Source organism: Schistocerca piceifrons, chromosome 6 (assembly GCF_021461385.2).
Source record: "Schistocerca piceifrons isolate TAMUIC-IGC-003096 chromosome 6, iqSchPice1.1, whole genome shotgun sequence".
Lineage (NCBI taxonomy): Eukaryota > Metazoa > Arthropoda > Insecta > Orthoptera > Acrididae > Schistocerca > Schistocerca piceifrons.
The window spans coordinates 194,778,485-194,804,156 of NC_060143.1; the positions used below are offsets into that span (position 1 = coordinate 194,778,485).

Consider the following 25,672-nt stretch of genomic DNA (forward strand, 5'->3'; position numbering starts at 1 on the left):
GAGTGAAAACGTGAAGGGACAGCACAAAACCGTACAGGCCGACCTCATGTGTTGATTGACAGAGACCACCGACAGTTTAAGAAGGTCGTAATGTGTAATAGACGGACATCTATCCACACCATCACGCAGGAAATCCAAACGGCATCAGGATCCATTGCAAGTACTACGACAGTTAGCCGAGGGGTGAGAAAACTTGGATTTCATGGTCGAGCGGTTGCTCATAAGCCACACATCACGCCGGTAAATGCCGAACGACGCCTCGAAGGAGCGTAAACATTGGACGATTGAACAGTGGAAAAACGTTGCGTGGAGTGACGAATCACGGTACACAATGTGCCAATCCGATGGCAGGGTGTGGGTATGGCGAATACCCGGTGAACGTCATCTGCCAGCCTGCGTAATTCCAATAATAAAATTCCGAGGTGGTGTTATGGTGTGGTCGTGTTTTTCATGGAGGGGTGTTGCAACCCTTGTTGTTTTGCGTGGCACTATCACAGCACAGGTCTACACTGATGTTTTAAGCAACTTCTTGCTTTCCACTGATGAAGAGCAATTCGGGAATGGCGATTGCATCTTTCACCACGATCGAGCACCTGTTCATAATGCACGGCCTGTGGTGGAGTGGCTACACGACGATAACTTCCCAGTAATGGACTGGCGTGCACAGAGTCCTGACCTGAATCCTATGGAACACCCCTTGGGATGTTTTGGAACGCCAACTTCGTGCCGGGCTTCACCGACTGACATCGATACCTCTCGTCAGTGTATCACTCCGTGAAGAATGGGCTGCCATTCTCCAAGAAACCTTCCAGCACCTGGCTGAACGTATGCCTGCAAGAGTGGAAGCTGTCATCAAGGCTAAGGGTGGGCCAACACCATACTGAATTCCAGCATCACCGATGGAAGGCCCAAGAACTTGTAAGACATTTTCAGCCAGGTATCCGAATACTTTTGATCACATAGTGTTGTTTTCTGCCACAGTTGCATACTCAGTCAGTAAAAAAGTTTCGAGACTGGATTAATAAGAAAGAGAGAAAAGTTAAGTAGGTGATTCCAATGCGTCACGTGTTCTACATAGTCTTCCACACCCTCACTTAAGTACAACGCACATAATGTCCATATCAGCCGTGTGGGATGATGTTAAAGTCGCTTATAACATTTTCTTGAATGTCGACAATGTCACCAAAGTGTTGACTTTTCTTTTCATGAGAATGTCTGTAGTCTGTCTTTCTGTGTTAGGTTCGTAGACAATACAGTCTCCTCACCCGTGATGATTTTTTCCAGAAAACAACTGTCTGCGATTTGCATTTCAGTCAAGACGGGCACCCACACGTAGTTGTTTTTTTCTGAAATCAAGGTAAGCGAGACAAGCATTGAACACAATTTTCATATCAGCGCACACTCTGCTGCAGAGTGTAAAACTCATTCTGGAAACATCCCCCAGTCTGTGGTTAAGCTATGTCTCCGCAATATGCTTTCTTTCAGGAGTGCTAGTTCTTCAAGGTTCTCAGGAGAGCTTCTGTAAAGTTTTGAAGGTAGGAGAGCCGGCCGCGGTGGTCTCGCGGTTCTAGGCACGCAGTCCGGAACCGTGCGACTGCTACGGTCGCAGGTTCGAATCCTGCCTCGAGCATGGATGTGTGTGATGTCCTTAGGTTAGTTAGATTTAAGTAGTTCTAAGTTCTAGGGGACTGATGACCACAGCAGTTGAGTCCCATAGTGCTCAGAGCCATTTGAACCATTTTTGAAGGTAGGAGACGAGATACTGGCAGAAGTAAAGCATGAGTCGTGACTGGGTAGCTCAGATGGCAGAGCACATGCCCGTGAAAGGCAAGGGTCCCGAGATCGCGTCTCGGTCCTTCACACAGTTTTAAGCTGCTAGGAAGTTTCATATCTGCACACATTCCGCTGCAGAATTAATATCTCATTCTGGAACCATTTTCTGTTCTTATAAAAATTCTGGACTATGCTCTTAAAACTTGATTTACGTATGTTGCTCCATTGTAGTTTGTGACATAACAACGTTCACACACCACGGCGGCCTTTGCACTACATCCCACTGCCTGCTCGCAACTGACTGGTCGAAGCAATGTTGTTAGTAAAAGGTGCCAGTCTGGTTACTGCTCTGACATCGCTTGTACGCCAGGAAACAAAGTCAGTCTTGGAACCATTTGGTTGATGATAATGTTTGGTTTGTGGGGCTCTCAACTGCGCGGTCATCAGCACCCATACAAAGTCCCAATTTTATCACAGTCCAGGCGAGCCACTGTCACGAATGATAATGATGATGATGATGATGAAATGATGGGAACAACACGAACACCCAGTCCCCGGGCAGACAAAATCCCCAACCCGGCCGGGAATCGAACCTGGGACCCCATGATCCAGATGCAGCAACGCTAGCCACTAGACAACGAGCTGCTGATGAACTATTAGGACGGACGGTACACGTACTCCTTCATGATCACTAGTATCAAACGAGTACGCTCATTTTCCAGCCATTGTCTGCGTCTTTATCACGTGATTGTAAAATAATAATAATGTGTTTACAGTGAAAGGGTACAGTACCGCCCGACATTGAAAATAGGTACAACAATCTTCGTTATTCTTATCAGAACAACATATTTTTGTAATAATATCTCAATTTCACTTAATACACCGGAGCCGGATACCTGTGTAGGGCAGAAGGACAATTTATTTATTTAATTGATCACATTTACACTCCCACAAAATAAATCCCTACATTCAATTTGGTGAGACCCGTCAAATGAATGAATGTATGGTCGTCTGCTAACCGCAGATAGTGAATGTGCAATATATGATCATCTTTGAGACGGTCCTTTGGTCACCTTTGGTGGAACCAAAGAGATGAAATTTACCTGAGCTTTGAGCACCTGAAATGTGGCTGACCAATACGGTAGCATGATGTTCCCCCACCTCGGCCGAGGTGCGAGATGACCTGAAGAACGGCCATGTTTCAGCACTCTGGCGCTGGATCTTGTGTTGGTAAGACCTGTCTTAGGTGTGCTCCGTAATGACAAAAGAGTGGAGAGAATGGTATGCATGTGGAATATTTAAGAGTAGTTTGGAATAATAATTTATCTATTTCAGGAACTTTTGTGGGGAGAATTAAATGTCAGGCAGGTAATATTAAGGGGATCGTTGTATTCTTCGGAAGTGACCAATGGTCACAATGAAACCACGTGTAGCAATAAGTTGAAATACTTTCGATTGCTAGTACTAAGTGCTAAAGTTAAGCTGAATTACTGGCGTGTGTACTATAAGTTGGAAATATTTAAGAAATATCTTGTGCAGGACTTGAAATTAGAGACGAGTACTTCCACGTGGTGAGTACTGTGTGAGTCTCAATCTGTGTATGAGACAAAGGATAAAGAGAAGTACTCGTCCATGGTATCAGTTGAGGATTCGTGTGTGTGATGAATATGATATTAATGTTACCTTTCTGTGTTATGTTTCCGTAGGACGCTAGAATCAAACTCTAATACTCTGAGAGCGAAGCAAGGTGAGTCAGCCGTCTATCCAGCAACGCCACTTGGCCTGCATTGCACAGGAAGACGTGCATATATCCTCCAGAGTTTCTAATAGGAAAGAAAAGTTACGAAGTGGGGCAGTGTCGTGTGAAACTGGGATGAATACTAATTGAAGTGGGAAAGCTGAAAGTGAAGTAATTCTAACGTTGTGACTATTCTTTGTGATTTATTGTATGTTGCCAGTGTGATGTATTTCATGAAATTTAAGTATGTGTTGTTTGCATGGGAGAGTAGCAAGATAGGTTCAGAGGCAGTGGGTTATGAGTGTTCATTTTTGTACCGCTAGGTCTGGAAGAAATTTTCGTCATGGTGAGAGTCGAAGTGTGAGATATAGCAAAAGATCCACCATCCTATCCAGAAAGTGCACTGTAGCGTTAGATAATTACGAGACCATAAGATAATCACCAATGTAAAGCCATGCCCACTGGGTGGAGTTTCTCATGTACAATTGTAGTATAAAATGTAATGGTGTGTTTAGGTTTATCATAATAAAATTTATCTGAATAAAAAAGGTAGTGAAAAGAAAATGATTGGTGGCCTTGCTCTTCGAATAGTGTGTAGTCATGATATCAAGAATTTATAACGTGTGCGCCATTGATATTCAGTGCGATGGCCACGTGTTGATCAAAGCCGTTGGGTGAGAAAGAAAATGTGGTATTGCCAGTGCGTAGTGAACAATCACAGTTGTGGAAATTTTTAATAGTCAGGTGTGCGTTATCCGTTCCCGTTGCGTAATATTCAAGCAGAAGAATAATTTGTAGCTCAATTGTGGGTACTAAAGCTCACAATCAGTCATTGATGTTACACGAGAAGTAACAACAAATCCACTCGCTTGGCAGACCACTCATCTTGCAGGCCTGACTGCTTGATGCCACAGTATGAGAAAGGCATGTGGGTGCCTCTCAACAGTATACACTCGAACTGTGTGTATTTCGCCCGCCGCCTGGGACCAAAGCATTGCTGATCTCTGTTAAGGAAGACTTGGACTCCAAAAATTAGGAGTCTACTCCATCTAATGCAGTGCGATGAAATGTACACTACCTGATGGAAAGTATCCAGAAACATCTACGTAATACGGAATTGACCCTAGACGTAAAAGAGGCGCGCCACTTCCCCCCTTCCCCCCTGTGTAAAAGGAGACAGGAAGCGTTGTACTTAAAGTAGAAAAGCTATAGTAGCAGAATGCTGAATGGGGTGGTAAGGAGAGCTCAGTGATTTTCAGCGTGGGCTAGTTATTGAGTTACCCCTAACAAATCCATTAGGGACCTTTCTAAAGATGCCTAGGTGGATTACTGTAATGTGACTGTGAAGTGGAAACGCGAAGGAATAACCAAAGTTCAACCAAGACCAAACATACATCGTAAAATATCGCATGAAATCAGCAGAAGGAATCACTCCTGAGTTCCAAAGCTGTACCAACAGTCCAGCTAGAACAATAACTGTGCGTAGAAATTTAAGAATAATGAGGCACAGTGATCAGCCTCATAAGCCACACATTTCTGCAGTAAGTGCAAAGCGACGCGTGATTTATTGAAAAGAGTGACACCACTGGTTAGTGCATGACTGGAAAAGAGTGATTCGGAGTGATGAGTTATGGTATACCCTCTGGCAGTCCGAGAAGCGTTTGGATTTGGCGAATGCCTGGGGAACGTTATCTGCCTTCATCTGCAGTTCCAACTCTAAAGTGCGGAGGAGATCGAGTCACGATATGAACGTGGTCAGTGCGCTTAGCAGAACAAAAAATCTGGAAGAATATGAGCACATGTTACAGCACTGTGTTCTGCTTACAGCAGAGTAACAGTTCAGAGAGGATGGTTAGTATGAGCATGACAATGTACAATGTCACTGACCAGCACCCATGAGAGAATGGTTTCTGGGCAATATCTTACCTGACATCAACTTTCCTGCCCAGAGCCCCGACCTGAACCCAATGGAAAACCTTTGAGATGAGACAGAAGATCGACTTCGCTCCACACTTCTGCCTGCATCATCACTACCTTCTCCCGTTTCTGGTTTGAGGAGCAACGGACTGCCATTCCTCTAAAGACATTCGCACACTTCACTGAAAGTGTCCGTAGCGGAGTTCAAGCAAACGTACAGCGGAGGGTGGACCCAGCCCTTATTACACTACTGGCCATTAAAATAGCTACACCACGAAGATGACGTGCTACAGACGCGAAATTTAACTGACAGAAAGAAGATGCTGTGATATGCAAATGATTAGCTTTTCAGAGCATTCACACAACATTGGCGCCGGTGGCGACACCTACAATGTGCTGACATGAGGAAAGTTTCCAACCGATTTCTCATACATAAACAGCAGTGGATCGGCGTTGCCTGGTGAAACGTTGTTGCGATGCCTCGTGTAAGGAGGAGAAATGCGTACCATCACGTTTCCAACTTTGATAAAGGTCGGAATGAGCCTATCGCGATTGCGGTTTATCGTATCGCGACATTCCTGCTCGCGTTGGTCGATATCCAATGACTGTTGGCAGAATATGGAATCTGGGGGTTCAGGAGGGTAACACGGAACGCCGTGCTGGATCCCAACGGCCTCGTATCACTAGCAGTCGAGATAACAGGTATCTTACCCGCATGGCTGTAAAGGATCGTGCAGCCACGTCTCGATCCCTGAGTCAACAGATGGGGACGTTTGCAAGACAACAACCATCTGCACGAACAGTTCGACGACGTTTGCAGCTCGGAGATCAAGGCTGCGGTTACCCTTGACGCTGCATCACAGACAGGAGCGCCTGCGATGGTGTACTCAACGACGAACCTGGGTGCACGAATGGCAAAACGTCATTTTTTCGGATGAATCCATGTTCTGTTTACAGTATCATGATGGTCGCATCCGTGTTCGGCGACATCGCGATGAACGCACATTGGAAGCGTGTATTCGTCATCTTACACGTCTCGGTCACCTCTTGTTCGCATTGACGGCACTTTGAACAGTGGACGTTACATTTCAGATGTGTTACGACCCGTGGGTCTATCCTTCATCCGATTCCTGCGAAACCCTACATTTCAGCAGGATAACGCACGACCGCATGTTGCAGGTCCTGTACGGGCCTTTCTGGATACAGAAAATGTTCGACTACTGCCGTGGCCAGCACATTCTCTAGATCTCTCACCAGTTGAAAACGTCTGGTCAATGGTGGCCTAGCTAATGGCCCGTCACAATACGCCAGACACTACTCTTGATGAACTGTGGTACCGTGTTGTAGCTGCATGGGTAGCTGTACCTGTACACGCCATCCAAACTCTGTTTGACTCAATGCCAAGGCGTATCAAGGCCGTTGTTACGGCCAGAGGTGGTTGTGCTGGGTGCTAATATCTGAGGATCTATACACCCAAATTACGGGAAACTGTAATCACATATTAGTTATAGTATAATATATTTGTCCAATGAATACCCGTTGTTTATCATCTGCATTTCTTCTTGGTGTAGCAATTTTAATGGCCAGTAGTGTAAAGTCCACTCATAGACGATACCTTTGATCGGATCCTGATCACAGGTCTGTCAATCCGGATGGTATGGTAAAGAAGCACAGAACACAAGCATCACACCGATAAGGAACAACCAAAGCTTGTACTGATATCAAACTTGGTAAGTGGCACATTCCTGGAAGACAAAATCAGGCATGAGCACCGCCTGATGATGGCAACTAATGAGCGTGCCGAAATATCGGTCAATTTAGACGACGCCATCCGGCTAGATCCCGAAAACACTTCAAAAACTCCGGTTTCCTTAAGAGCAAGTTTGAATTACTTTCAGGCAGAAACAACTTCGGAATTAAGTCATATTGTGTTACACTGCTGAAATTCTACAGTAATGACAAAATATTTTATTCAGATTCTGCAGCACATTCTTTCGGAGTAGCACTTACCTGTGTAAAAGCTTTTGGACTGATGATAAACAATTACATTTCGTGTCACAACAGACCTGTCTTGCATTCATTTCCAGAACAGGCTGTCGTAAACCACTACACTACATCAGCAATAACCAATCTTTACGACGAGCGCAGAAATGTAACCAAAATAGCTTGACTGCGTCGTGCAAACAATTGAGCCATGCATTCTCGTTCAATACGGAGCCATCCGCTTTTATGCTGCATGTAGCAGGAACGTACGTTACGCGTATTGTAGATCGGAAAATCGTTGCTTCCCTTTTCGTTCTCTCCCACGCAGTGCCACCATTACACCATTGGAAATTGGACGCGGGCGATGCTGCGTCCACCTTTTTTTCTCTTTCTGTTCCTAACTGTGAAATGATAACAACGGCATACGACGAGTCTTATATGAAATTACTGGCTCTAGTTTCGACTGAAATTCTGAATTCGTGGAACATGAAATAATGTATTTTCATTACAGCTGAAATATATTTCGTCTGTGCATCTGCGCAAAGGCAAAACGAGTGTTTGCTCGTAGCTTCCCGTAAATCCCTTGTTATCTCTCCCGCATCGCGGAGAGCAAACTGATTTACAAGCACCTCGTAAAACTCAATCATTTCCTCTCACTGCCACCTCTGAGCGAGGAGCGCATTGCCCTGGAGCAATCACTCTTCTTCGCTCACTCAAACAAAAAACTGTACATTCACCATTTGATTACATCTTCCGATGAGAAATATATACATCCTATGCTTAATAAAATGATCTCTTACAGAAAATGCTAGTAATTTTACATGAATTTTCAACATGTGTACCAGTTTCTTCAAAACACTGGGTGTTTCCAAGTCTTTAGGGTCGAAATCAGATGGGCAATAAAAGATCACAAGCTGAGAATTTTTGAACAAGAAATCAATGATCGGATATTAACATTTCTGGCTGTGGGAGACCTTTAATGAGAAATGTGTATGAGGCACGTACTTGAAAATTCCTTATGCTTTATAACAAGTTGCTTGTAGTGGAAAAGCTCCTTAACACATGCCACACTGCTATCTTTCCTCTTGGAAAGCGTGGGTCAACAGGCGATTTTCTGGCACTTTTAAAGGTAATTATACTGCAGTCAAACATCTTACAGACACACATCTAACATAACTTTAAACTCCAGACTTTATAGTTTAAAAATTATATTTGCTTACATGTATATTCGCTTCAATACTAATGTATTAGCGTTGCAAAAAACATAAAAAAGTCTTCGTCGGAAAAAGTTTTACATTTTTTCACAAACATTTCAAGTATAAATAAGTAAAAAAAAGCACAACTTCACAAGTGCATATTTATTTCATATTATATTACAAAAAGATTACATGTAATTTATACATAATTTACCTCCGAATGCTTGTCTTGAAAGCATTGTGGTACACAAAATTCAACAGTTCAGTCTTTGCAGCATCATGTACTTATTTTCCTTATTCGCCAGCCGGTCTCTCTTTCCTTTACCATGTGACATGGCGTTTACTATCTTGGCAGTGGGGGTTACCTTTTATGGAAAATGGTGACCAAAATTTCTGTCTAAGCTAGCGATCGATGTTGGTTCCAACGACCGAATATCTGCTGCTGCAGCTACGAAGTCCAAGCTAACCTTTCTTTTTTTAAATATAAATTCCACTAGAGACATCTTTATTCTTGGTGACATCCTAGTACTAAACAAAACCATACACAGCAGACACCATGAATTTCTTGCCATTGGGTTCTAGTTGTAAAGCTTATTAACCGATCTACACTAGTCTTACTCATTTTAGATTGTGATAATGTTCGGTTTTGTACTTCTTGTAGAACCTCCTTCCGAAAATACAGAAACTACTTTGGTGATTGCCTGAGGTTTTGTGGAGAAGCAACGTACATCACATTAATCACTTTTGTTGCTCTGGAATAGAATCCTTCAAAAAAATTGTTTTGCTTCAGCTTCCATGTTTTGAAACTTGTTGGTCGGCCCTTTCTGTTCTTCATGATAGTTTTAATGGCTAATGTCTGATGTTCCTACAAAATTTTCAGTAAAGCAACTCCTGGTCCATCTACGAGACGAAACACGAACTACTACGACTACCCTACAGTTGGCAGTTGTGCATCATGCAGGAAAACACATTTCAGCGAATATAAAAGCTGTACCCGTACTGGATACGGGGACCGTGCACACGGCTGCTACATGCGCGCCGGTACGGCGTTCGGGTACAGTGCTGAAAGTGTTAAGTAACTTAGCTACTGTTGTTGTGATCTTCAGTCTGAAGACGGGTTCGATGTATTTCTCCATACTACTCTATCCTGTGCAAGCCTTTCCATCTTCGAATGACTACTGTAGCCTACATCTATTTTAACCTGCTTAATGTATTCATCGCTTGGTCTCGCCCTACAAATTTTACCTCTCCCCTTCATTACCAAACTGACGAGTACCTTTCATATCTGAGGATGCGTCCTATCAAACGATGCCGTAATTTCGTCAATTTATGCCATACATTTCTTTTACCCTCCATTTGATTCAGTACCTTCTCATTAGTTACTCGATCTACCCATCCAATTCAGCATTCTTCTATAGCGTCACATTTCAGAAACTTCTATTTTCTGAACTGCTTATCGTCCACTTTTGATTTCCAAACAAGGCTATCCACATTTCACTTCCAAAACAGGCTACAGTAAATGCAGACACATTCAGGAAAGATTTTCTACCGCATATATTCATATAAACGTTAAAAATTCATCTTTTTCATAAATACTCTCATGCTATAGCCGGTCTGCACTTGATATCCTCTCTGCTTCGACTACCATAAGATATTTTGTTACGGAATATAATCTAATTTTTTCAGCGTCACCTAATGTAATTCGACTACATTCCATTACCTTCACCGTTATTTTTGTTGATATAAACGTCAGGAAATGGTTGATATAAACTTCAGGACACTATCTATTCCTTCAGCTGCTCTTCCAAATCTTTTGCTGTCTCTGACCGAGTTACAATGTTATCGGTAACTCTCAAAATCGTTATTTCTTCTCCCAGAGCATTAATGACCTCTCCAAAATTCCTCTTGCTTCTGTTCACTACTTCCTCAATGTATATATTGAATAACACCAGGGATAGACCTTGTCTCACTTCCTTCAAACCCACCACTTATCTTTCGTAACATTCGACACTAACTACATTTTGGTTTCTGTAAAGTGTTATCTTCCGCTCTTTTTATTTTATCTCTGATAACTTCAGAGTTCCAAAGAGTGTATTGCAGTAATATTCTCAAAACCTTTCTCTAAATCTTCAGGTGCTGAGGACGTAGGTTTGTCTTCTTTATCCTATCTGCATAGATTAGTCGTAGGATCAGTAGGCCTCGCGTTCCCTACATTTCTCCGGAACCCACACTGACCTTCCCCGAGGCCAGCTTCCGCTCTTTCCGTTCTTCCGTAAATAACATATTTTTCAGTATTTTGCAACCGTGACTCACTAAACTGAAAATTTTTCAGTACTCTCAGCACCTTCCTTGTTTAGAATTGGACTTTTTACATCGTATTTCGTTGTCTCATATACACTGAAAAGCCAAAGAAACTGGTACACATACCTAATATCGTGTAGGGCCCCCGCGGGCACGCAGAAGTGTAGCAACACGACGGGGAATGGACTCGACTAATGTATCAAATAGCGCTAGAGGGAACTGACACCATGAATCCTGTAGGGCTGTCCATATATCGGTAACAGTATGAAGGGGTGGAGACTTCTTCTGAACAGCACGTTGCAAGGCATCCGAGATATGCTCAGTAATGTTCATGTTTGGGGAGTTTGGTGGCCAACGGAAGTGCTCAAACTCATAAGAGTGTTCCTGGAGCCACACTGTAGCAATTCTGGACGTGTGGGGTGTCAGATTGTCATGCTGGAATTGCCCAAGTCCGTCGGAATACATAATGGATATGAATGGATGCAGGTGATCAATACGATGCTTAGATACATGTCACCTGTCACAGTCGTATCTAGACATATTTAGAGGTCCCATATCACTCCAACTGCACATGCCCCACACCACGACGGAGCCTCCACCAGCTTGAACAATCCCCTGCTGACAAGCAGTGTGCATGGATTCATGAGGTTGTCTCTATATCCGTACACGTCCATCCGGTCGATAGAATTTGAATCGAGACTCGTCCCACCAGGCAGCATGTTTCCACTCATCAACAGTCCAATGTCGATGCTGACGGACTCAGGCGAGGCTCAAAGGTTTCTGTCGCGCACTTATCAAGCATACACGAGTGGGCCTCCTGCTCCGAAAGCCCATCTCGATGATGTTTTGTTGAATGGTTCGCACTCTGACACATGTCAATGGCCCGCCATTAAAATCTGCAGCAATTTGAGAAAGGGTTGCACTTCTGTGAAGCTGAACGGTTTCTCTTCAGTCGTCGTTGGTCCCGTCCTTGCAGGATCTTTTTTCAGCCACAGTGATCTCGGAGATTTGATGTTTTACCAGTTTCCTGATATTCACGGTACACTCGTGAAATGGTCGTACGGGAAAATGCCCATTTCATCGCTACCTCGGAGATGCTCTGTCCCATCTCTCGTGCGCCGACTATAAAACCACGATCAAACTCACTTAAATCTTGATAACCTCCAATGTAGCAGCAGTAACCGATCTAATAACTGCGCCAGACACTTGTCTTATACAGGCGTTGCCGACCGCAGCCGTATTCTGCCTGTTTACATATCTCTGTATTTGTATATCCATGCTTATACCTATTTCCTTGGACTTCCATGTATCTTCTTCGTCAGGTGGAAAATTGTTGTCATAGCTGGTTATCTCAAGGATCTCAAAACGTTCTGATCGAAGTTTGTCTACTCTAATGGCCTCATTTCGACTTCAGTGTTTCTAAAAGTTCTTAAATTCTTCTCACAGTACCACATCTCCCAACTCATGTCTCCACTTTTTATAATGTTATCTTCTAGTTCATTTCACATTTTTAACACATCTGTATCTTCCTCCACTTTCAATTTTCCCTTCTTTGCTTATTATTGGGCTGATGTGTGAGCTTTTGATATTTGTATAGCTGCTTCTCTTCTCTCTAAAGTTCTTTTTAATTTTCTTCTAGGCAGCATTTATATTTCCGCTAATTACACACACTTCTACATTTTCTCAAGTCTCGTCTAACCATTCTTGCTTTGAAAATTTGCACCTCTGTCAGTCCGATTTTTTAGTCATACCTTATGGTTCCCCACACCATGGTGCCAGGAGTAACACACCTGTTCCTATCCAAAGCACTGGACGAATGAGAAATCTCCCCAGTCGCTGCCACACACGCCTCTGATGGTCATCCGGGGTAATGCAGGACCGTTGATTAATCGCTGAACACAGTACGACGGCAATCATCAGGAGCCCAAGCTTCTCAGTCAGGGTACCACTCCAAATGCAGCCGACTGTCTTGTGGCGTTAGTGACAATTGTGTGCGGTAACGGTGTTGCGAGGAGTCCATTACTTGTTTTAGGACGGGAGGTGCAGCTGTGAAGGAGCTACGATGTGAATAGTGCACAGCACGGTGATCGTTCCTTGTGGTGGTCAGACATGGTCGACGGCAACGTTCACGTTAAATATGCTTGCCGGCACGTTCCCCTGCAGTGCAACGTCGAGACACCGCCACGTCAGAACGCACCTCAAGGCTGCATACAGCACGCATCGACTAGCTGGCCAAATGGAGACCAAACTCTGTGGTGCTGGCATCGCTGTTTCACACGAGTATGCAGCATCTTCGTGTTTTTCTCAGTGGTCACTCAACATCTGACGTTGTTCACATCCCTTATGCAGGGTGTTAGGGGTATAAGAGCAGATACTTCTATCTTTGGTACTTTCATATGTATCTCTCTCAGTGTGTGACTTGTCTATTCTCTGCCTCTGTCTACCCGCCCACACGCGGCATAATTTACTGTGTGATATTTTCTGTATAGACGTAACTGCGTCACTGGGTAGACTACACCTGTCAGTACACAGTACCAATTCTGCGTCCACGCTTTAACACCTGACCTGCTGCCCAGGAAAAGTAAGCATTAATGTCTCGCTCTTGCCACATGAACTTGGAGGTACTAACCAACCTAAATACACACTACTCGTAATATACACAATTATTAGTCTGCAAATGAAATAAATGCTGCTGTTATGTTGTTCAAAACACTGTCCTCAGTCACCAATAAAAATATCTGCTCTTATACCACTAACCAACTGTATATCTTACCAGGCCTGTTAACAATCCTAGACATGAACAAAACTAAAGCACACCGATGGCCGTTCCATCTATCACAGAGAACTGCAACTCTAATCATTTACATACCCGCAGATGGTGTTTACTGACGTCTGACATTGTATTGTGGGTGCTTCATTTTTTTTTTCAGGCAGTCTATTTTCTGCTATCGATAATATCAACATCCCATGTGTTATCCAAGGCTTTCAACTGGGATTTAACTTTCTTCCAATTTGATCCTCAGTTGCCTTCACGATTCCATCTCTTAAGGCTACTCAATCCGTCTTTTACTGTGCTTCTTACCTCTGTTTAAGGTCAAAGTTTGCTGATATTCCCTGATTCTTTCAGTTTATTTAGGTCCCATCTTCTTAGCTTCTTAATTTTCAAAACACTCTTCATTTTTAGTCTGCAAGTTATAATCAATAAATTATGGTCACAGTCCACATCTTCTCCTCGAAATGTTATACACTTTAAAATCTGGTTTCAGAATCTTTGTCTTATTTTTATGTAATTTGTCTGAAACCTTTCTGTGAATCCAGGCCTCTTCCAAGTATATAGCCGTCTTTCAAGAGGTTTAAAGCAAGTATTAGCGATGGTTAAACTATTAGCTGTGCTAAATTCTACCAGCCCACTTCCTCTTTCATTCTTTTCCCCCAAGTTCGTATTCTCATACTATTACTCCTTCTCCTCGTTTGTCTACTACGGAAATCTATTTCCCAGTCAAAATTAAATTTTCCTCTCCCTTATCTGAACTATTTCACGTATGCCATCAAAAGTTCTTTCAATCTTTTCATTATCTGTGGAATTAGTTGGCATATAAACTTGTACTATTGTGGTGAGTGTTGCCTTCGTGTCTATCTTGGATACGACAATACATTCACTCTGCTGTTCATTGAATCTACCTTTTGTTCTGATTATGTTATTCATTATTAAATCTTTTGCTGCATTCTCCCTATTTGAATTTGTACTCAACTGACCAAAAATCCTGTTCTTGCTGCCATCAAACTTCACTAATTCCCAAGACATCTAACTATAGCTTATCCATTTCCCTTTTTAAATTCTCTAACGTGCCTACCCGTTTTAAGCATCACACATTCCGAAAATAACAGTTTCGTTTTTTTATGACGTCCTCCTAGATAGTCACCGTACGGAGATTCGAATGAGATCTGTTTTTCCACCAGAATATTTTACCCAAGAAGATACCATCATTAAGCCTTACAGAAGTAAAGCTATGAGGACGTGGTGTGAGTCGTGCTTGGATAGCTCAGATGGTAGAGCACTTGCCCGCGAAAGGCAAAGGTCCCGAGTTCGAGTCTCGGTCTGGCACACAGTTTTAGCCGGCCAGGGAGTTTCATTAAGCCATACAGTTGATCTGCGTGCCCCTGGAAAAAACAACGGACGTAGTTTACCCTTGCTTTCAGCTATTTGCATTACGAGCACAGTTAGGTTATGATGGCCATTGTTATAAAACCAAAACAGTTAATCATACAGACTGTTGCTACTGAAGCTACTGCAAAGGCTGCTGCAGCTCTGCGTGACCCACATGCTAGTCTTGCCTTTCCTCATATAACTCTTCGTTGTTGCACCTGCAATGCCGCTGTGTGTGTCGTTGAGGTATATAAGCTAGGACCTTATTACTTAAGTAACATGCAACTTTACTGTGAAGCTCATGCCAGAAATGGTTTTTACGTGCACTTCACTTAAAGACAGTGAGACCGTGTTAATTTCACGCATAACTGCCTTAAATGGAAATATCATGAGCTGTTGCCACCAACTGTGTGTTGGAAACTAAATGTATTGTACTGTAGCGACAAACTTTTCATTTGGTTTCCCTTTAACAAGCTAACCAGTGTCCGCTATTAACTGTTACTAAGCTTGCTCGAATCGTACAACAACATACGAAACTATGTTAACTGTCTCCTCCAAAATAACTCAAAAAACATGTGAAAAGATGAAACTGTCGAAGCATTTCCTCGTGAATAGAATTTCAGCGAGCATGTGTCTTTAAACGATGGTTTACAATACCTATTTGCGCACGATGCAGTAAAACCATAGCGAAAGAGACATATCAATTAGATCAAAAGACAAAAATATATTATCTCACGCATTCAGGTCAGCACTTATACACTTCATTTATATGCTCCCAATCGTGCAGTATTTAACATACAAATTGATGGAATGAACGACGCCAACTAATGCAATGTAATGGACTAGAATCAACCTTAATTGCAAACAAACTGCCAGCGGCAATGCAGTATAATTTTGATTAACATTTTGAATCATGAAGCAGAGACAGACGCAACAGACAGCGCTGTTAGTTTCGTAGTACCCCAAAGGTTCAATACGTGACGCTGTTAGTTTATCTCAGTGACAGAAGTATTTTCGTAAGTTTATGCCAGTCGCAGAATTAAGTGCTGCGGTCCTATCTTTACGAACACAAACTAATACTGAATTTACTTGGCTACAGTGTACGAACCAAGTGATTCCGCTTTGCGTATTAAAAACTTTGCGAAACTGTTATACTTCCCTCGACACGTTTCATTTGCATTTGACTTCTTGCCTAGGAAAAACTGATTTATTAACGGAGTGATCCTAAAAGGGTTCTGCTTTTTACTGATTGAGTTAGGAATCCTGAAAAGTGCTGTTCAGCGTTATGCAAACACCGCTCCGTTGCGAAGCGCTGGTGTATAGCTAGTATATGCTAAAAAAAAAGGGACAGAATACCTTGAATGATTAGTCACAGGACTTGTACATTACTATGCTCTGCAGAAATGATTAGGAGTTCAGTCATCTCGGTGCAACATGTGTCCTGTTACCTACTAGGTACAGGGTCCGCCATGGCCCCTGGTAACTTGTTCGGTGCGTGACGGCATCGACGCGTATAAGGCGCAAATCCTGTCCTGTGGTATAGTCATTCATGCTACACTCTGCATTCACCAGGCTCCAAAGTTCATATCTGGTGGCTGGCATTGGGTCACAGCGCTGCCTGTCGTTTCCCCTTAGCCACACATTTGCAACTGACACCAATTTCTGTGATCTGGTGAGCCAGCGTAGAAGGCTGACATCCTGTGACACCAAGAAGGTAAGTGTTAGTGCAGCAACATGTGGTCGTGCATTGTCTTGATGAAAAATGGCGTCTGGGGTGTTGTGCAGTACAGATATAGCTACGGGTCGCAGGATATCATCCAAGTGGATCACACTGGTCATTGGACACACACCAGCTGTGTTTCGTGGTTACACCCAATAGCACCCAACGCCCATAAGGCCCTGGATTGGCGCTGTATGTCTTGTGCAAACGCAGTCACTGATCCCCCCCCCCACCCTCCCCCCTCTGCGGCGAACAAAAATGCGGCCATTCGGATGAGGTGTCGATCTTCTCGGGGGTGGTCTGTGTAGTGCGACCGTTCTACCGCCTTCCGTGAACCATTCTGCACACACCCGTTGCCCTTCGTCCCACACGTTATCAATTTCCTAGATGGATGCATCACATCCTTTGATGCTAATAATACGCCCTCTTTGAAACACACTGATTTGACAGTGTAGTTCGCGCATACGCCTGCGAGGCGTCGTGCACAACTGCTGAAGTTACACTGATCGATTATCTTCGGTTTATAGCGAGTACGAGAGCTGCAGGCACATTTTAGGATAGGTAGTGTTGGGCCAACATGTTTAAAATGTTAATTATTTCTGCAGAACATACTAATGTACATGTCCTGTGAAAGTGAACGTCCTATCTCTAGCCGTTCAAGGTATCCTGTTCTTTTTCTGAATATAATTTGTGTATGCCCATGAAAAGCGCATTTAGACTAAACTTCATGTCCATTTCCCTGTTTTCTCTTTACGTTCCGCCCAAACTTCCCTCATTCGTGTGCTGTGTTTTTGCTTCTGTTCTTCGATCTGTCCTGTGTTCTCTTGGGCTTCTCTTTTGTCCTGTTCGCCCAGTGTTACTTCAACCTCTGGCTGTGTTCTTGTCGTCTCCCTTCGGTCCATTGTGTTCGCTTGTTGTGTGGTGTCTCTTGTAGTTTTTTCTTCTGATCAGGTTTCTATGGAGTGTTTTGTTTTTTATTCTTTCCTATGTGATGTTGAGTTGTTCCATGCCATTTCTTACTTCATTCATCCAATTAGTTTTTTGTTTTGTTTTTGTTTTCCTTGTGCTAACCCAGTCCAACATCTGTCTCGTTATCGTTTGTGGTGCCATTCTGCTGCGGTGACCGTAAACCTGTAGTCTTCGTTCGCTGATTTGGCCTTTTATTTTCTCTGTGTGTTCGAATAGTTCTTCAGCCGGCCTCTTTATCCATACCGCGTCTTTTTGCGTCACCCCTAATATTTTCCTGAGTATTTTTTGTTCCGTTTTCTCTATCTGTTTGATTCGTGTCTTTCCTTGTACTATTGTGGTCTCGGCTGCGTATAGTGCTTCTGGTAGCACCACCGTCTCGTAGTGTCGTAGCTTGGCCTTTGTGAGATAGCTTTCTTATTGCAGTGATTCCAAGTTAGTTTGTAGGCCTTCCTAGTTTCGCTCTTCTCTCTCCATTAGATACCTTATTTCTTCCTGTAATCTGTATTCTTTCTCCTATGTACTTGAAATTTTCTGTTCTGAGAATTTTCCCATATTTTGTGTGTAGTGCTGGGTGTTTTTGGGTGCTCATGAACTGTGTTTTCTCGTATGATATCTGTAGTCCGGTCTTGGCTGCGATTTCGTGTAGTTCCTCTATGGCCCTTATTGTTTCTGTTTCTCGTACCGTTACGATGGCTAAATTGTCTGCGAAAGCTAGTCATTTGACTCTTACTTTTCCTAACAGTACTTCTTTCTGTGTATTTTCTGATTCCTTCGCTGTTTTGTCTAGAACTATGTTGAACAGTAATGGCGAGAGGCCGTCGCCCTGTCTGACTCCTGCTCTGATTTCGAATTGTTCTGAGAGCTCCCCACAGAACTTCACTTTAGATGTTATGTTTGTTAGTGTTTGCTGAATTGTGGTTAGTCTTCCTATCTACTCTGTATTCTTGCAGGATTTTAAAGAGGTTTTCTCTGTCTACTGAGTCGTACGCCTTCTTGAAATCGACGAAGATGATGGTTACGTTCTGTTTGTGTTGCAGTATCATCTTAAGGTTCCATATCTGTTCAGCGCACGACCTGTGTTTACGAAACCCAGCTTGTTATTCGCCAATCAGGTGGTTCTCTAATCTATTTAGAATCTATTTAGCAGTGCTTTCGAAAGTATCTTATGTGTGATAGATAACATCGAGATGCCCCAATGGCTGTTTGGACCCGACTTATCCCCTTTCTGGTGTAGCGGGTGTATCAGTTTTGTGCGTCATTCTTTCGGTATCTCTTCTGTTTCCCATACCTGTTTCATGATGTTGTGTATGTGTTCTGTGAGATCCGGGTCTTGTAGCTACCAGAATTCCGCGATGGCTCCATCCTGTTCTGGTGCTCTATTGTTCTTGAGTTTCTTGATGATTTCTCTCACTTCTTCTATCAATGGTGGTTCCACATCTGGGTTTGGTGCGGGTTCCTCTGTGTCTAGTTTGTCTGTTGATAATTCTGCGTTTAGGAGCTTCTCGAAGTACTTCGCTAGGAGGCTACGGTTGTTCTTGGTAGTGGTCTCTAGTCTGCCATCCGGTCTCCTAAAGCAGAGGTTCGGTGCTTGGTATTTCATCATGTTTTCTCTGAACGTCCTGAAGAAATTCCTCGTGTTGTTACTTATGAAGTCTGCTTCGTCTTTTCTAGTTTCTGTTTGTCGTAGTTTCGTGTTTCTTTACGGATAATTTTACTTGTGTGTTTCTGTGATTTGAGAAATTTTTGCCAGTTTCCTGGTATCTTGTTGCTATTGAACTTCTTCCATGTGTTGCTTCGTCTTTCGATTGCTAGGTCCCATGTTTGGTTCCACCAACGGCGTTTCCTGGTTCTCGGTGCTTCGGTGCTACTGCTATTTTCATGGCTTCCTGAAGCTTTCCTGAAAGCTGTTCCCAGTTTTGCGTTGTTCCTATCTTAAATGTTTTCAGTATTTTCTCTTGGTTGAGTGTTAGATATTCTGGGTCTGGTCTCATGATCTTAGTTTTCTGTTGTTTCCTCTTAGGGATTAGGCATGTCTTTATCTATAGTACGTGGTGATCCGAGTCACAGTAGCCCTTTCGAGTGTTGCTGTTCTGGATTTCCCTCTGTGATTCTCTATGTATTATGACGTTGTCGACCCGTAATTCTTTCTTGCCTTTTGGGAATGTCCATTTTTGTATGGGTTTCTTGAAGTTCGTTGACATGACTTTGAGGTTATGGGTCTCGCAGAATTCTATCTGGGCCCGTTTAGGTTTGTGTCACGGTGTAGTGTGTATCTTCCTGTAATGTGTCTGTATTTCTGTTCTTTTCCTAGTTTTGCTTGGAAGTCTCCTAGAATAATTTTAGTTCGGTGTGTAGTTATTTTCTTGATTGTCTCCTCCATTACTGTCCAAAAGTCCTCAATGGCCTATGGGTCCTTCCTGTTGTGGTGAGCCGGCCGTAGTGGCCGAGCGGTTCTAGGCGCTACAGTCTGGAACCGCGCGACCGCTACGGTCGCAGGCTCGAATCCTGCCTCGGGCATGGATGCGTGTGATGATCTTAGGTTGGTTAGGTTTAAGTAGTTCTAAGTTCTAGGGGACTGATGATCTTAGCTGTTAAGTCCCATAGTGCTCAGAGCCGTCTGAACCATTTGTTGTGGTGATTTATTGGTGTGTGTGCGTGTATGCTCTGTTTTCCGACTTAATTTTCAGTGTGGTGATTCTTTCGTTAGGCGATGTGAAGTCCATTACTGCGTCTGTGATCGTCCTGTGCGCTGCGAATTCTGTGCCATAGAGCCTGAGGTTCTTTCTGTGTAGCGATGGTTTTCCCTTGTATACAGGGTGTAAATTTCAAGTTGACAAACCAGAATAACTCGAAAAACAAGCTTCACACGAAAAAATGTGTGGAATCCAAAGTTGATTATTTTCGAGGGGGACATCTGCTGGTGCTAAAATAAGCCCGCCACCCCAGCTCACTGGGGGTGGGGCTGGAGGCAACTTTAAAATTTCAAATGGGAACCCCCATTTTTATTGCAGAATCAGATTCTACACAAAAAACTACGTACATTTTGTCTTAACGATTTATTTTGAATCTTGGTAGTTGGCGCTGTAATTAAAGAAAACCCATCTTCTCGTTTTTTCGTGGAAAATGGTTGCGTATAAATAAAAAATACCTATTTACTTCGTAAAATTTCATTCGCTGAAACTAAACTCTCCCTCTCTCCCCATAGGGTGGGATTTGAGAGAGAGGAATTAGAGTTTTAGAAACGTCGACCCAAATATTTTTGAATTAGAGAGGAATTTGAGTTTTACAAAGATTTGGGAATTAGAGAGCTTTACAAATGTTGACCCAAATATTTGTAAAACTTTATTTGAGTCAACATTTGTAAAACTCTAGTTCCTCTCTCTCAAACCCCAACCTATGGGGACAGAGGTGGAGTTTTAGTTTTAGCGAATCAAAATTTAGGAAGTAAATAAGTATTTTTTTTATTTATCCGTAACCATTTTCCACGCAAAAATGGATTTTCTTGAATTACAGCGCCAACTACCAATAACCAAAACAAATGTTTAAGACAAAATGTACGTAGTTTTTTATGTAGAATCTGATTCTGCAATAAAAAATTGGGGTTCCGATTTGAAATTTTAAAGCTGCCTCCCGCCCCACCCCCAAGGGGTTGGGATGGCTGGCTAATTATAGCAGATGTACCCCTCGAAAATAATCAACTTTGGATTCTACACATTTTTTCATAGGAAGCTTTTTTCCGAACTAATCTGGTTTGTCAACTTAAAATTTACACCCTGTATTCTATAGTTCGCTGTGTTGAAATGGGCTTTTATATATACCCTGGTGTGCAAAAGTATAAGACGATATAAGGCGAAAGTGACAAAGTAATCTGCGCATAATGTTTAGCTGCTAAGCAACATAGCGCCCATGAATCAAAAAAAAGAAAAAAAAATGGTTCAAATGGCTCTCAGCACAATGGGACTTAACAGCGTAGGTCATCAGACCCCTAGAACTTAGAACCACTTAAACCTAACTAACCTAAGGACATCACACACATCCATGCCTGAGGCAGTATTCGAACCTGCGACCGTAGCGGTCACGCGGTTCCAGACTGTAGCGCCTAGAACCGCTCAGCCACCCCGGCCGGCTCCCATGAATCGACGAGACTTGGACCGTTGGAAGAAAAAAAGGCTACATTCAAGGATAGAAGGTAATCGAATGAAATACGCACTGAGACGAACGGAAATGATAGTTTTATTGAAAGACAAAAATTACAGTGAAGTCACCGTCATTCGCAACAGTCCCCTGGATATTACGAGAGGCGGCACATGGTGCATAATGGAATGGGTGTGGTGACCACTACCGGCAATTCATACTCTTCAACGTGCCCCCATTCTGGTCACGAGGTTGGTAAGGATTTCCTGTGGGATATGTTCCCATTCCGCCACCAGCGCGGTTGACAACTGGTGGATGGTCAGTGGCACATGTGGACGTACTGCCACGCGCCTGCTCGACGGGATTTAAGTCCAGGGAAAGGCATGCCCATCCATTCACAGAATATCATCTAGTTTCAAGAATTCCTTCACCTCCGCTGTTTGATGCGGTCGCGCATTGTCATCCACAAACATGAAGTCCCAGCTGAAAAGTCCCCTAAAAAGAAGCACATAGGAAAGAGTACAGTGTCACGATAACGTTGACCAGCAAGGGTGCCATCTTCAATTATTTGGAGGTCAGTTGGAGGTCAGTACGCGGGTGCAGCACGATGCTTCCCCACACCACATCACCAGTACCACCACAACGATCGTGATCGACAGTCTTCCCGGGTGGATTACGTGTTCCTATCTCTGGACACATAAGGACATTTTGAGCTTCCTTGTCAATTAAAGAGTTCAATTACCCGTATAGAAGAATCTGATCTGAGTTTTAATTCATTGCGGAATATTAAATAAACTATGAATACTGCTGTTAGCTGTTTTCAATAATACCAAATAATACCTGACATTCAGTATGTTGGGCGCTTCTTCGGAGAGGCCAAAAATGCTGAAATATCGTTAATTACAGTAATCGTTTTCGATATCATCCTTACATCTCTAAGATTATTAAGACAGTATGGCTCCTCGGAATATAGAGTACGGTGTTTTCCCAACAGCACTGCGCTTTGACGTATGGGTTTCGTAATCCTCTACCAGCACCCATACTACATACTGTTTGTTCTTCACACCTTTACACGTGTTCATTTTTCGCATTTCACAGGTGTTTCATTTCTTTCAGAGAATATTTTGTAATCATATTTAGTAAACAACTCTAGCAGTCGAGTTATAGCGTACCTATGTTCCTTCTTTTGCAGGGCGGACGCCTCTCCCGTGGACGGTGAAGGTGGAACACCTGAACACAATGGCCTCACTGAGTTTGGAAAGGTGACGATATTTTTAAAAACGTTTATGTAGGTTACGCATTATGTGCTTTGTTACTCAGTTGAATCCATCACATCAGACAAGTACATTCTTATTTTTACATTACACAAGTGCAGTTGTTGTTGTTGTGGTCTTCAGTCCTGAGACTGGTTTGATGCAGCTCTCCATGCTACTCTATCCTGTGCAAGCTTTTTCATCTCCCAGTACCTACTGCAACCTACATCTTTCTGAATCTGCTTAGTGTATTCATCTCTTAGTCTCCCTCTACGATTTTTACCCTCCACGCTGCCCTCCAATACTAAATTGGTGATCCCTTGATGCCTCAGAACATGTCCTACCAACCGATCCCTTCTTCTGGTCAAGTTGTGCAACAAACTTCTCTTCTCCCCAATCCTATTCAATACTTCCTCATTAGTTATGTGATCTACACATCTAATCTTCAGCTTTCTTCTGTAGCACCACATTTCGAAAGCTTCTATTCTCTTCTTGTCCAAACTATTTATCGTCCATGTTTCACTTCCATACATGGCTACACTCCATACGAATACTTTCAGAAATGACTTCCTGACACTTAAATCAATACTGGATGTTAACAAATTTCTCTTCTTCAGAAACGCTTTCCTTGCCATTGCCAGCCTACATTTTATATCCTCTCTACTTCGACCATCATCAGTTATTTTGCTCCCCAAATAGCAAAACTCCTTTACTACTTTAAGTGCCTCATTTCCTAATCCAATTCCCTCAGCATCACCCGACTTAGTTAGACTACATTCCATTATCCTTGTTTTGCTTTTGTTGATGTTCATCTTATATCCTCCTTTCAAGACACTGTCCATTCCATTCAACTGCTCTTCCAAGTCCTTTGCTGTCTCTGACAGAATTACAATGTCATCGGCGAACCTCAAAGTTTTTATTTCTTCTCCCTGAATTTTAATACCTACTCCGAATTTTTCTTTTGTTTCCTTTACTGCTTGCTCAATATACAGATTGAACAACATCGGGGAGAGGCTACAACACTGTCTTACTCCCTTCCCAACCACTGCTTCCCTTTCATGCCCCTCGACTCTTATAACTGCCATCTGGTTTCTGTACAAATTGTAAATAGCCTTTCGCTCCCTGTATTTTACCCCTGCCACCTTTAGAATTTGAAAGAGAGTATTCCAGTCAACATTGTCAAAAGCAGTATATATACAAATTTTGTGGGTTTTCAACCTAATTAAATAATGAAACGTCAAAGGAAGCCCAAAAATTAAAAATAACAACATAAAATTTAAGGAAGTTTCTCCCAATTTTTCCTTGAATCAATCTATATTTATATATTTATGTTCGAACCTCCTTTGCCTATTACTTTGAGACATCTTCACTGGATTTAATCGAAAATAATACATCTTGTTTTTATATGCGACGGTTATAGATTAAATGACATTTCACGCCAAATTGTTTTATACCAATAAATTTTTACTGGCAGTTATTCGTTTCTCCGGCTATTATCTGCTCTATCTCTTAGAAGTTGCACTGTCAAAACCTAATAGCTACAAGTAGTAATTTATTTAAAAAAATTATGGCGAGAACCGATTTCTAACCTGTAACTATTGGATATAAAAATGAAACTACTTTATTCAATATTAAATCTACTGAAGATGCCAAAAAGTAAATGGCGAAATACCTCTAGAACATAAATAAGTATAGACTGCAGCGAGAAACAAGTGTTTCACTTTATAAAATCAATATTTATGTACTTGCTGCGGAAAATGGTGACACCAGAGCCCTAGTCACTTCTTTGTATCTCACAAAGGACAAGTTGTAGGACTTTTAACCAAAGTAGCTCATAGATAAAATGATGGTATTATCAGGATTTCATTAAGTTATTCACATACAAGAAGCACGTTAATGACAAAATTTAGTAAATTTTCAGTAGTGAGCCGAGTGAAAGAGCGTGCTAACTTAGGAAACATAGTACTCCCTGCAAGGGAGGCCGACAGCGTTACCTGGTGAAAGTCGTCGAGTAAATACGGTCTACTTTTATTTCTGCGTATAGAATGTGTATTTTCAACATAAGGGAGGAAGTGATCGTAGCCGTACAAAGACTGTTTTCAAAAATATGGAAATATATAGGAATATGTCGATACAAAAATACTAGCATAATGTAATACTGAAAGAGTATCTGAACAAATAAATCTTCATTACAGTATATTTAAAGATAAAACGTATGTGACTGTATAAGCCAAATATATTGTACTAATATCTTTACTTTCTTGCAATCTCTGTGGCCATTTATATGCAGGCCAATCACGAAGAGCTATAACTACCAGACTGACTGATTATGAAAGGAGTTGGAGACCGAAAAAGGAAGATTGCAACTTTGCAGAATATGCTCTGAATGAACGTCATTTATACGACATTAAATGTGATGTTCTCCATAGAGGAACCAAAAGCAGGAAACTAATATTACCCGAAATTCTGGCCATTTATAATTACCAATCAAAGAATCCTGATCTCGTCCTCTTGACCAAACATAGTTCAGTTACTCACGCT

At 42.4% G+C, this 25,672-nt stretch overlaps 1 protein-coding gene across 1 annotated transcript in view; it reads left to right on the forward strand.

Annotated features, from left to right (window-relative positions):
* The window catches only part of LOC124802968 (dipeptidase 1-like), a 309,953-nt gene that overhangs the window by 128,101 nt on the left and 156,180 nt on the right, over positions 1-25,672 (forward strand). The window contains exon 6 of the mRNA XM_047264059.1: positions 23,071-23,140. Coding sequence (XP_047120015.1) covers positions 23,071-23,140 — 70 coding nt within the window. The remainder of the gene's footprint in view (positions 1-23,070; positions 23,141-25,672) is intronic.